At 42.5% G+C, this 14,705-nt stretch overlaps 1 protein-coding gene across 1 annotated transcript in view; it reads left to right on the forward strand.

The window, feature by feature from the left end:
* FGL1 (fibrinogen like 1) overlaps positions 1–14,705 on the forward strand; it is a 101,067-nt gene that overhangs the window by 54,107 nt on the left and 32,255 nt on the right. Inside the window, exon 3 of the mRNA XM_073607984.1 lies at positions 10,185–10,365. Within this exon, the coding sequence (XP_073464085.1) occupies positions 10,185–10,365 (181 nt within the window). The remainder of the gene's footprint in view (positions 1–10,184; positions 10,366–14,705) is intronic.

The following is a 14,705-nucleotide window of genomic DNA, read 5'->3' on the forward strand; positions in this document are numbered from 1 at the left end:
CGCAACATAAAAAATTACCTCGGAATCCAGATCGAGAGAGAGGAAGATGGCAGCTTTCTTCTGAACCAAAGACACAATATACAAGAAATAATTGAAATATTTGGAATGGAAGACGCCAAACCAGTAAAGTCTCCCATGGAAACCAACTACCTAAAGGAAATTTAACCCATTACCTACTAATACTCAATACAGAAAAGCAATAGGGAAATTGCTGTACCTTACTACTGCTACAAGGCCGGACATTGCAGAAACTGTTGGAATCCTATGCAGAAAGGTTTCGATGCCAAGTAAAAAGGACTGGAATGCTGTAAAGCGAATCATTCGCTATCTGAAAGGGACTTCGCACTACAAGTTAAAGTTACCAGCAAGTGATGAAATCACCCTAACAGGATTTGTGGATGCTGACTGGGCAGGAGACACCAGTGACAGAAAATCTACCAGTGGCTACTTATTCTTTCTGTCAAGTGGTGCCATCAGTTGGACTAGTAGAAAGCAACTCTCTGTTACACTGTTGTCTACTGAAGCAGAATATGTCGCTGCAGCGCAGGCAAGTCAAGAAGTTATATGGCTAAGACAGTTATTAACAGACTTGGGTCAACCACAGTTGGGACCAACAGAAATCTATGAGGACAATCAAGGATGCCTTGTACTTGCGCACATGGAAGGAGTTCATTCAAGAACCAAGCACATTGATGTGAAGTTTAACTTTCTTAGGGATCTTCAAGAGCAAGGTCTTCTTGAGTTACTTTATTGCCCAACCGAGGATATGACAGCAGATATCCTTACAAAGCCCCTGACCGCTGAAAGACATTCAAGGCTTACAAAGAAGATAGGTTTAACAGACTAAGCCTTAACTGTTGAGAAAGGGTGTTGGAGATACAACAGATTTCAGCTTAGCCTATTAACTGCAGTTCTCAAACAGGACACTAGATGTCGCTAATGCTCAGTGGTATGCTGTGCTGTGCAGTTTTCTATGATATATTGTATTTCCTGTGCATAGTGTTGTACTTGTTGGTTTCTTTTTCCTGTCTGTGTTCTTCTTACCATGTGAGGTGATATCTGTGTACTTCTTGCCAGTTATGTTCCAATAAAGAAGTCAGTTCCTGTTACTCCACAACGTCTGATCTGAATTGACTCCACTGCACCTAACAATCGCACTCTGCAACACTTACCACATGATCAGCTGTGACCAATCAAGCCGAGCTGATCACAGCGTGTACCAGAAAGTGCCTGTAAACGATCGTCTCTCCCTGTCAGAGGGGGGGTCTGCGCTGATAATCAGCACATTGAATATCAGCACAGCTCCCATCAGATGTGCCACAACAATGCCAATCATTGCCCATCAGCTGTCAGTCAGTGCCCCATCAGGAACGCCTGTCAGTGCCCATCAAAGTGCCAATTAGTGCCCATAACAGTGCCAATCAGTGGCCATAAAAGTGCCAATCAGTGCCCCATCAGTAACGCCTGTCAGTGCCCTTCAGATGCCCATCAGTAATGCCTGCCAGTACCTTCTCATCAGTGCTGCCTATCAGTGCCGCCTATCAGTGCCACCTATTAGTGCCTATCAGTGCTGCATATCAGTGCCGCCTATCGGTGCCCATCAGTGCCGCCTATCAGTGCCCATCAATTCTACATATTAGTGCCGCCTCATCAGTGCCACCTTATCTGTGCCACCTAATCAGTGCCCATCAGTGCCGCCTCATCAGTGCCTATTAGTGCAGCCTCATCAGTGCCCGTTAGTGAAGGAGAAAACAAAATTTTATAACAAAGAAAAACTTTTTTTTTTCAAAAATGTTGGTCTTTTTTAGTTTGTTTAGCAAAAAATAAAAACCGCAGTGGTGATCAAATACCGCCAGAAGAAAGCTCTATTTGTGGGAAGAAAATGGTAAAAATTTATTTTGGGTACAGTGTAGCATGACCGTGCAATGGTCATTCAAAGTCTGACAGAGCTAAAATCTGAAAAATGTCCTGGGCAGAAAGGTGTATAAGTGCCCGGTATTGAAGTGGTTAAAAACTACCGTGTTGCTAAGCTTCCAAAGCGCTTTTCAGGCTCTTTGGAAGCGCTGCCCATTCATTCCAATGAGCAGGGCATTTTGGGAGCGCTAAATACAGCGATCCCAACCTACTTCAAAGAGGCTGCTTGCAGGACTTTACGGAACGTCCCACAAGCGCACCACCCGAGTGTGAAGAGTCACACTTGAATGAATGGGAGGCTGTTTTCAGGCGCTTAGCAGAGGTTATTTTCAGTGCTAAAGCGCCTGAAAACCGCCCCAGTGTGAAAGGGGTCTTAGCTTTGACCTCTAAACTCTGCCTCACTTAGCTTTGACCTCTGAACTCTGCCTCACTTAGTACTGACCCCTAACTTCTGCCTCACTTAGCACTGACCTTTGAACTCTGCCTCACTTAGCTCTGACCTCTGCCTCACTTAGCACCGATCTCAGAACTCTGCTTCACTTAGCACTTACCTCTGAACTCTACCTCACTTAGCACTGACCTCTGAACTCTACCTCACTTAGCACTTACCTCTGAACTCTACCTCACTTAGCTCTAACCTCTGAACTGTGCCTCACTTAGCTCTGACCTCTGAACTGTGCCTCACTTAGCTCTGACCTCTGCCTCACTTAGCACCGATCTCAGAACTCTGCTTCACTTAGCACTTACCTCTGAACTCTACCTCACTTAGCACTGACCTCTGAACTCTACCTCACTTAGCACTTACCTCTGAACTCTACCTCACTTAGCTCTAACCTCTGAACTGTGCCTCACTTAGCACTTACCTCTGAACTGTGCTTCACTTAGCTCTGACCTCTGAACTGTGCCTCACTTAGCTCTGACCTCTGAACTGTGCCTCACTTAGCTCTGACCTCTGCCTCACTTAGCACTTACCTCTGAACTGTGCCTCACTTAGCTCTGACCTCTGAACTGTGCCTCACTTAGCTCTGACCTCTGCCTCACTTAGCACTGATCTCAGAACTCTGCCTCACTTAGCACTTATCTCAGAACTTTGCCTCACTTAGCACTTATCTCAGAACTCTGCCTCACTTAGCACTGACCTCTGAACTCTGCCTCACTTAGCACTGACCTCTGAACTCTGCCTCACTTAGCACTGACCTCTGAACTCTGCCTCACTTAGCACTGATCTCAGAACTCTGCCTCACTTAGCACTGATCTCACAACTCTGCCTTACTTAGCACTGACCTCTGAACTCTGCCTCACTTAGCACTGGCCTCTGAACTCTGCCTCACTTAGCACTGACCTCTGAACTCTGCATCACATAGCACTGAAATTTGAACTATGTAGTAAGTGACGCAGAGCTTAGAAGTGACTTAGAGGTCAGTAGTAAGTGAAGCAGAGTTCCAGGGCCAGTAGTAATTAATGGAGAGTTCAGAGGTCAGTAGTAATTAACGGTCAGCTTGGCTTTCAGATTAATGCAGTGCAGTTTTCCCACACCAAGGGTGCAGCACAGTGTACCCGTGGTTTTCGTCTAGGTTAAGACTTCTATTATGTCCCACGGTTTTGATGCACTTTCTGAAAATACAGCACTTTAAATTTTTTGTTTCACAAAGCGCACAAAAATCTTGAGACACAATAGAGGTCTATGGCAAACTGCAGCTAACCCACATGACCGCCCCACGGTTACACTGCACTGCATCCATGGGGCGAGAAAACCACACCGCATCAGTGTGAAAGAATCCCCTGATGAAGTCACGTGACAGTGACGAACACGTGCGCGAACACGAAGCACCGGAAGTGACGTGGGCGAGCTCGCAGCTCGTTTTTACATACCTGTTTTGATACTTTTTATTGTGAGTACCTTGATTTTACTTTTGCTGTTTACAAATACATTTTGGAAAATACTACACTATCGTTGCATCCCTCTTTACATTTCCCATGCCCCACTGAGTGGGTCATTTGGTGCGGACATACCAGGGACAAAGGGGACTCTGATTGCAGACTAGAGACACACATCAGTTGAGCCGGACACGCCAGACTGGGAACTTACCAGCAGACACACTGAGATATACCCATATGCTGTTACCTTACAGCAGTAAGGTAAGGGGACATCTATACACTGTGCTGCACAGGAGTCAGGAAGTCACATACCATCAGCACTCTGTGTCAGAAAACTACCACCAGCACCAGCACTTTGTCATTCTCTGCTGACACTGCTAATATCCAGTCACTCATTCATCCTGCACCTTATATGGACACCATTTATTTTATTAATTTTTATTCTATTCATTTTCACTCATAAGGACTTTTGCGGCATATATTTATGTGGAAAATATTTTTTTGTGTACGCTCTTATATGTTTTTCTAGGATTTATCACTATTTTTTAGTATTTTAGAAATTGTCATTTTAGTGCACGTTTTACTGAGCACTATTCATCTTCACTTTGCTTGCACATTTTATGGATATCTTTTATCACTGTGTTATGAAGAATCCTCTGAGCATGTGATTTGCCTACTGTCAGGAATCATACAGGAATAATATTGATACATATTATTATCGTTTTTTTATTGGAAGAATTTACAGGGCATGCGTTAAATTTTCATATTGCCAGAGATTTGATGTATATTGACCTCTTTATATTGCCTCTTCCATTTACATCTTTAATTTAGCACTTTTGCACCTGATTCTGCACATCAATTAGATTATAGTGCAGCACTACTTCTATTTTACATTTCTTTTTTGGTTCTGACATTTCCTTCAGTGTTGAAGCTTTATTTTAAAATTCGCACATTATTGGTAGCGCGGGAATACCATTTTATTGTATCAGTGTGAAAGGGCCCTACTGGGGGGAGGGAGAACCAAAAGCATATTTTATGGGTACATGTAACCATGTCCCTTTAAGCCCCTCCCACTGTAAAGCAATTTGCCACACCCACAATCCGATGCTGCTTTGAGCTTTGGTGTGCACACCCTAATGCAGGCAGCATAGATTCTAGGGGTTTTCTGTGTGTATAGGGGGAAAAACCCCCTGATGGAGGACCCCCTAATGGACAGAGAGAGTATAAGTGAAAGTGAGAGTGAGAGACCCCCTAATTGACACCTCCTGAGGGAGATCCCCAGATGGAGACTCTCATTCTTATGAGTGTCTGTGTGCAAGAGGGGTATTAAGGCTGGGGGCATTGGGGTTATCATTGCTGCTGGGGTTGTTATTACTGGGGTTATTCTATTTGGGGGTTATTATTGCAGCTGGGGTTTATTATTTTTGTGGCAGTGAGGGGTTATTATTGTTGGGGACAGTGTGGGTTGTTATTATTGCTGTTGGAGGTTATTATTGCTGGGAATATTGGGGGTTGTATTATTGCTGAGGACAGTGAGGGTTATTTTTGCTGGGGTTATTATTACTGCTGGGGGTTGTTTTTGGTGACAGTGAGGGTTATTATTGCTGGGGACAGTGGGGAGTATTATCATTGCAGGAGGTAATATTGCTGCTGGGGGTTATTTTTGGTGACAGTAGGAGTTATTATCATTGCCGGGGGTTAGTTTTGGTGACAGTAGGAGTTATTATCATTGCTGGGGGTTAGTTTTGGTGACAGTAGGAGTTATTATCATTGCTGGGGGTTATTTTTGGTGACAGTAGGAGTTATTATCATTGCTGGGGGTTATTATTGCTGCTGGAGGTAATTATAGAAGTTAATAGTGGAGTTGGTATTATTGCTGGGAACAGTGGGGGCTAAAGTGATTGTAAACGATCACCTTGTAAAACAACCCATTCAGTTTAAAATGGAAATGAAAGGCAAAACATTTATGTACTGATATAAATAACTTTATTTCCCCTTTTTTTCATGAAAGATCACATTCCATCTGTTCTCAGCTCCATGTGAGCTAAGGGAGGAGAAATAGCAGTACACTAAGCTTCCCAGTGAATGGCTTTGCAGGAGGGGGGGTGTCAGGACAAGTCTGGTCATTGGAGAAAAGCAGGGTGACCACAACGTGGTCAGTTTTTAATAGGGAATTGGAAAGACTGGCAGGAACACCAGGGATTTCACACAAAAGGAAACAATACAAAGAGAACAGGATACATTTTCATACAGGTATATGGTACAGAAGGCACATATGAGGAATATGAAATGTTTGATTTACATACTTTTTAATATTGTTACTAAGGGCTGTTATTGTGCTGGGGGTTGTTTTTCGGGACAGCGGGTTAAAATTGCTGGGGAAAGTGGGGGTTATATACAGTGATAGGGTTATTATTGTTGAAATATAAAATGACAATACTGCACTTGTGTCTATAAAAGCAAAATAGCAGCAACAAAAATTGTGAGATATAACACAAATAATGTATAAAGAATAAATAAAGTTGCGCTTAATATTAATAAACAATAAAGAATGTCCAAAAGGTGCTCTTAAAAGTCCAATTCAGCAACACAAGCTGAGTGAAGACACCATATATCCAGATGATCGAACATCAGACTGAAGTGCTTGTCTGGCACAAATCCAAAAAAATCCTCCATCTTGTGATGTCACCAACTATAAGGGTCAAGATGTGCTCTTACCAAAAGTGATGGACCTTCTATTATGGAAGGTCATGCAGGTATTTGGATATCGCAGCTGTATCTTCCTGCACAAATCTCGTTGCTGGACAGGTTATAAACCATCCTGAAGTGCCTTCCCTGTTAAGGGAGTATTCCTCTGCAGCGGTCTTTGTTATGCGATCCTCTGTATCAAATGCACATAAAATTGTAGCTGGGTAAGATCCAAAGATCCAGCATCCACTTAACCTGGAGCAGCACCCCAGCTTGGCGTGATGATGGCACCCGGTTATTATTGCTGCTAAAGGGTTATTATTGTGCAGTGGGTTATTGCTCATCCTGACATTTGCTAGGAGAGATGTCCTGTGAAATTTCATTGTTGGTCCTGATATTTGCTGGGGATTTTTATTACTAGCACTGACACTTGTTGGGAGTTATCATTGCTGGCCCTTTCGCTTGCTGGGGTGGATCATTGCTGGTCTTGACACATGCTAGGAATTTTGTCAGAGGGTTATCATTGCTGGTGCTGACACATGCTAGACTTTATAAAGATGTGTTTGTGACTGGAGTGCTGCTTCAATTATGACAGCATGCTCCCCTGGAACCCTTCAAATGGTTCTTAAATGACCCTAGTGTTATTCCAAGCTGTTGGTTTTGGAAAGCTTATTACAAAAATGTAAGCATTTCCTGGGAGGTCTGTTTTAGCTCATGACCATAACACTAGAACTTTTGAGATGTCACCAGTAAACATTTACCGGATGTGGATTTGTATTTCCATTAATATGGCTAAATCTGTGGTCAGACCAGAAGAAACTGTAATACCTAGCCAAGCAACATAGTTCTACTACAATTTTGAATTTGCCAAAGTGCATCTTGAGACTCATAAATCCAAACAGTCCTGCAGAACTTTCAGCCAAAAACAACAAGATACAACTGAATAGCCCATTAAAAGATAACATAACACAACTAGCTTTTGCTACAATGTTCAGCTTTAATGCAAAGATTCCTCCTAAAGTACTTTTTTGCCATTAGACGTCCTTAATCTGGTGACCTATGATCTGATGATCATTAAAGCACATTCCTCTCAGCACAGGTCATTCTGGACCTACCACAGCCTGTGGGTGGACAGTGAAAGAAGAAGCAGCACAGTGTTGAGTTCATCTCTCTGTCACTCTGCTTTCTCCTCCTATCAGCATGCTTCTTGTCAGCACAGAGGCCTACCTAGAGCATTTGACACCTGCCCGCCTCCCCCCCAACTTTAAAATATAAAAACTCCCACAAAAATTTGTAATGTTTTCAAAAATATTTATTGCACAAATTTCACAGCCCCCCATCGCAGTCCCCCTTTTACTCTCTGCCTCCCCTGCACAGTCCTACCTTTGGCATAACCAGATAGCTAATACTATTAGCAATGTGTTTAAGTTCAAGTAAGAGATTGCAGACATACCACAGAAGATGGTTAGAGACTGAGGACATGATACAGGAGATGGTCAGAGACTGTGGACATGATACAAGAGATGGTCAGAGGCTACAGACATACTACAGGAGATGGTCAGAGACTGCAGACATACTACAGGAGATGGTCAGAGACTGCAGACATGATACAAGAGATTGTCAGAGACTGTGGACATGGTACAGGAGATGGTCAGAGACTCCAGAAATGATACAAGAGATGGTCAGAGACTGTGGATATGGTACAGGAGGTGGTCAGAGACTGAAGGCATGATACAAGAGATGGTCAGAGACTGCAGACATGGTACAGGAGATGGTCAGAGACTGAGGACATGATACAAGAGATCAATGCATCCTCACCAGTGCCCATCAGTGCAGCTTCACCAGTGCCAATCATTGCCCACCAGTACAGCCTCACCAATGCCCATCAGTGCCCATCAATGCCCATCAATGCAGCCTCATTAGTGCCCAGCAGTGCAGCCTCACCAGTGCCCATCAATGCAGCCTCACCAATGCCCATCAGTTTAGCCTCACCATTGCCAATCAGTGCCCATCAATACAGCCTCACCAGTGCCCATCAGTGTTCATCAATGCAGCCTCACCAGTGCCCATCAATGCAGCCTCACCAGTGCCCATCAATGCAGCATCACCAGTGCCAATCAATACAGCCTCATCAGACCAGCTCAGGGTGGCAGACACAAACACCTCTCCATATTCTCACACCAGCTCAGGGTGGCTAAAGTGACTGCGTGGCGGACACAATGTCAACCCACACCCCCACTCCATTACCACAAGCTCACCTTGGGCGATGGAGGACACTGCCATTGCAGTCCGCAACCCCTCCCCCCCAGGGTGGGCAGTTGGCTCAGCCTCAGGTACACCCGGGTGGCAGCTAGGGAGGTCCGGACTCCGGAGGACACACCAGCAGCCGCGCCGCCCAGGCCTGACTCGGCAGCACAGCAGTGGTGGGAGGAGCAAGGAGGAAAACACAGACCGGCCCAGGCTAGCATGGCCACGGCGCCGGGGGTGTTCTGACCACAAGAAAACTGCCAAAGGGAACAGCCAGGGTTCTAGCCGCCCTTGGGATGGTGTCACCCCCATAGCGATGCAATTAACACTCCCCACTGCGTGGCAACCCCCCCCCCATTGGTACGCCCCTGTGTCAGATGAACTGATTGGCTTCTTGTACTGTTAATTCCTCTCACTTTCCATCCCTGCTGAACAGGCATTTCAAGAGGCTAATACCATGTCAAAGTCAGCGTTTTCATTAAAAAATACATTTTATTATGTGATAATGATATCTTGGGTACTCAACCTGTGGCCCTCCAGCTGTTGCAGAACTACAATTACCATGAAGCATTGCAAGGCTAACAGTTGCAAGCATGACTCCCAAAGGCAAAGGCATGATGGGACTTCCGTAACAGCTGGAGGACCACACATGAGCACCCATGGATTAGATGGATGCATTATTTATTTATTTTATATCTTCCTTCTACAGCTCTATAAAAAGCATGTCCCTCAAGGCATCATGTTTTTATTTTTAGAATGGGATGTTAAGCATTAGGATCCCAGTATTTTACATACAGAATGTAAGCTACCCGGGTATGCCACATAAAAATCCCAAATTGTTCATCTGTAGCCAAAATGTATTTATTTTTTTGTTTCAGGTAGAGTAAGGAGAAAGTAGTTTTTTTTTTAAATGTTGCTCTCTATATGAAAAGCTTTCCCTTTACTTCCAGTTATGGTTGTCTGTGTGGCAGGGAGTGAGTAGAAATGGGGAACGAGGCAGAAATAAAAAAAAAACTAGTAGTAGTTCTAGGAAATACATTGTGAAAATCAGAGACCTATGAAAACCGGTTAGACTTCTTTTCATATACACTGCTTTTTACTGCATAAGTACATCAAGATGGAGACAACAAGGAAGACCCAACTGGGTCTGACAAACTTAACCCCAAAGTCATGTTGGATTTTCTCTTTAAATGTATAAAGCTAGGGCTCCTTTGCAACTTTGGAATCCTTTAAGTACTCATCTCATTTCTTTTAAAATACTTGTTGCAAACTGCAGATACATTTCTTTCGCAGTAGCCATCTACTTTGTGACCTTGATTAGTACAGTGCATCCAACATTGGTATTGGAATTATGTTTATGCTACCGGGGAATTCATATTATCATTGTTGTTTGCATTATCGTTTAGTTTATTTTATTTAGTTCCTTAAAAAAATATCTTGTGTTTCTGTTATGGAAGGCTTTGGATGTCTGTTTACAAGAACAGCTGAGATTAAAGGCCCAAGTGAGGCTTCTTGAACAGCAAACCAAGTTGCAGCAAATAAAGATTGAGAATCTATTACGAGAAAGGGAGCTGCAGTTTATGGATCGGGGAGATGATATGTTAGTCATCAACCTAGGAGAAACACGAAGCTATGCAGGTAAGTTCATTCTACTTTCCTTTTTTTTTTTAATCTTTTGTATAGTATTTTCCACTAAGATCATTGCACATATTCAGCAAGGCAAAGAGTAATCTAGAATGAACAGTAAACTATAGCTGCCAATGAGAGATTATTTTTTGCCGATTTGAGAATAGCAAACTGTAGTTAATACATCATGTATGATTCTGGACTTATTCACCCTCAAACCTATCATTTTTTTCGATTTGCAGCAAATTAAGAGGTATTCTTTAAAGTCCACCTCCTCTGCAAATAATATTTACCTTTCCTGTGCTTCTATGCTATCTTGTTTGCTTAGGGGAGCAGGCCCATGCAATGCCAGGTAAGTGCAGGGGGAAGATCCATTGTAAGCTCTAACGCAGACTAACTTACAGTGCCTTGAAAAAGTATTCATACCCCTTGAAATTTTCCACATTTGTTCATGTTACAACCAAAAACGTAAATGTATCTTATTGGGATTTTATGTGATAGACCAACACAAAGTGGCACATAATTTTGAAGTCGAAGGAAAATGATAAATGGTTTTAAACATTTTTTTACAAATAAATATCTGAAAAGTGTGGCGTGCATTTGTATTCTGCCTCCTTGAGTGAATACTTTGTAGAACCACCTTTTGCTGCAATTACAGCTACAAGTCTTTTTGGGTATGTCTCTACCAGCTTTGCACATCTAGAGAATGACATATTTGCCCAATCCTCTTTACAAAATAGTTCAAGCTCTGTCACATTGGATGGAGAGCTTCTGCGAACAGCAATTTTCAAGTCTTGCCACAGATTCTCAATTGGATTTAGGTTTGGCCTTTGACTGGGCCATTCTAACACATGAATATGCTTTGATCTAAACCATCCCATTGTAACTCTGGCTGTATGTTTAGGGTCTTTGTCCTGCTGGAAGGTGAACCACCACCCCGGTCTCAAGTCTTTTGCAGACTGTAACAGGTTTTCTTCTAAGATTACCCTGTATTTGGCTCCATCCATCTTCCCATCAAGTTTGACCAGCTTCCCTGTCCATGTGATGTTTTAACACCAAGTATAGGTTAGACAGCAATGAGCTTGAGCATGAGCCTGGTGTTGATTCAGCAGCATCCATCTTACAACTACCACAGCTCCCCACCCCCAGATCACATAACTAAAACTGTTAACTGTTTCCTAACATGTAAAAGGAACTAGGCATAACAATTGAACTTGAAGTATAACATAAAGCCTACACATCATTCACATCATTACAGTCCATGCAGAAGAAAAGCATCCCCACAACATGATGCTGCCACTACCATGTTTTACGGTGAGAATGGTGTATTCAGGGTGATGTGTAGTGTTAGTTTTCCACCACACATAGCATTTTGCTTTTAGGCCAAAAAGTTCATTTTTGGTCTCATCTGACCAGAGCACCTTCTTCCACATGTTTGCTGTGTCCCCCACATGGCTTCTCTCAAACTGCAAACGGGAATTTATATGGTTTTTTTTCAACAATGGCTTTGTTCTTGCCACTCTTCCATAAAGGCCAGATTTTGCCGCAGATGGACACCGGCGGCAAAAAGTGCCCTAAGGCGATTCAGTTTGCATAGGTAGCTCATAGGTAGTTCATTCATTCATTTTTGGAGTGCAGGACTAATAGTTTCTAGACAGATTCTCCCACCTGAGCTGTGGATCTCTACAGTTCCTCCAGAGTTAACATGGGCCTCTTGGCTCCTTCTCTGAATAATGCTCTCCTTGCCTGCCCTGTCAGTTTAGGTGGACAGCCATGTCTTGGTAGGTTTGCAGTTGTGCCATACTCTTTCGATTTTCGAATGATGGATTGAACAGTGCTCCGTGAGATGTTCAAAGCTTGGGATATTTTTTTATAATCTAACCCTGCATTAAACTTCTCCACATCTGTATCCCTAACCAGTCTGGTGCGATCCTTGGCCTTCATGATGTAGCTTGTTCACTAAGGTTCTCTAACAAACCTCTGAGGGCTTCACAGAACAGCTGTATTTATACTGAGAATAAATTACACACAGGTAGGCTCTATTTACTAATTTGGTGACTTCTGAAGGCAATTGGTTCCACTTGATTTTAGTTAGGAGTATCAGAGTAAAGGGGGCTGAATACAAATGCACGCCACACTTTTCACATATTTATTTGTAAAACATTTTGAAAACCATTTATCATTTTCCTTCCACTTTAGAATTATGTGCCACTTTGGTCTATAACATAACATCCCAATAAAATACAGTTACTTTTTTGATTGTAACATGACAAAATGTGGAAAATTTCAAGGGGCATGAATACTTTTCCAAGGCACTGTAAAAGCATACACAGAGCTTTCTAATCTGGCCCCTGGAGGGTGAACAGGGAAGGAGGTTGGGAGGGAGGTAGGGGGGTGTAGGGAAGATACATTTTAGTAGCGGAGCAACAACAACCTGATAATTTGCCCTAAATGGTAAAATCTGTATAAATAACATTTCTGTTAAAAGAATACAATTGAAGATCTATTTAGATCTTTAAATGCAAGCTTCTATCATTTGTTTGCATATTTGAAGCTTGGAAGACTGCTTATGTCTAAATTTTGGATATGCATTAAAGCGGAACTAAACCCTCCTCTGATCTACAGTTGCCATTGTGCTTCACATGTGATAAGCTATGACACCAATTTGTTGGCTTGACAGTTTGGTTGAGAGCAGAACCAAATGTAACAGTTATCATTCATAGCATGCATTGAATATAATGGTTTTGGGAAACATTTAAATTGATGGGTTGTGTTTGGGTTTAAGTGCAATAGGAGTTAATAATTGCTGCCATTCTGTGCCAGTGCTCACCCAACCGCTGACAACTGTGGAGGAGAGGCAACCAGACACACTATGTTTTTAATTTGTTGATATGTGTTTGATGTATGAGTTGGGGTAATATGTGGTAAGTTAGGTATATATTTTTTAATTCTACTCAGAATGAATGCCATTCCAATGCACATATACTGTACAGTACAGCAATATCCATCTACACTATAGCCCACCACAACATACAGATGTATTATGGGGTGCCGCATTAAAAAGTTGCAGGCCTATGTTTGCTGCATTACATGTAATAAAACTTTTACCTGTTAAAGAAAAAAAAAAGTTGCAGGTCTGTTTTTTCATGCATTGAGAAATGCACTCAGCCCATACAAAATTAATAGGAGCCTTAACACAGATCTTCTAAATCCACAAAACGCATGTGTTAATGCAATGTATAGTGCAAATGGGTCCTTAGGGTCCTTTTCATTTTGCATTGGGTTATATAATTTTACCAGTCTAGATGTAATTAATGCTAGTTGGAATTATCTTCAGTCTTGACCATATGTCCAAAGCAGTTCCCTGACCCAGCAAAGGAAGAGAAAAAATATTTACAACTCTGGTGGCCTCTTCGTTCAAGTGCTGCAGCCTCCACCAGACTTTTCAGCATTTGACACTTCTGGGGCACTTCTTCCATATGCTGTGCTTCCATCCGCTAACCCCTACATCACTATACAGGTGACATAGGGGCTGAAGTATGGAACAATCCCAGATGAAAGATAGGAGACATGGGCACCTGATGAGGTGATTATACTATTTTTTTTCTTTAACAGTGAACCAAACCATTTTGGGGCCAACTCACTTTAACAGTATTAATATTGTTCTCGGCCATTTCTTTGATCATCCATCAACTTAAAAAAATATAAATTCTATAGTAGATCTGAGTGAGGCTTTACTTTACTTTCTATGTATTACTGTCATTTTTAATAGATGCTGGAGGGTTACAGCTAAATTCCAGGGTAGACAAAAAGTTTTCGAAGTTACTCCACCTGTTCTTGGCTCATCAACCATTTTAGGGTCATAAACAATCAGCCTTGTTTTCATACCTAAATCCACTGTCTCATGATCATCAGCAGCACCGTGTCCTGTAATGTAAACTAGTTATCGCAACCTTCTCTCTTGGCAAGTGACCAGCTGCACTTTAAGCTCTGAGAGTTTAATACAGGACTCTTATGCCGCGTACACACGAGCGGAATGTCTGACAGAAAAAGTCCGACGGAAGCTTTTCATCATCTATTCTGATCATGCGTATGCCTCATCAGGCATACACATGATGCCTGACGGACCTAGAAATGGAACATGTTCTAAATATTTCCGACGGAGCCAATTCCTGTCTGGAAAACCGCTCGTCTGTATGCTGTTCCGATATACCAAAAACGACGCATCCTCTAAAGAAAGCACAAGATGGAAGCTATTGTTGGCTACTGGCTATTGAACTTCCTTTTTCTAGTCCAGTCATACGTGTTGTACGTCACCGCATTCTGGACGGTCAGACTTTGGTGTGACCATG

The sequence above is a fragment of the Aquarana catesbeiana genome, linkage group LG01 (assembly GCF_042186555.1).
Source record: "Aquarana catesbeiana isolate 2022-GZ linkage group LG01, ASM4218655v1, whole genome shotgun sequence".
NCBI lineage: Eukaryota > Metazoa > Chordata > Amphibia > Anura > Ranidae > Aquarana > Aquarana catesbeiana.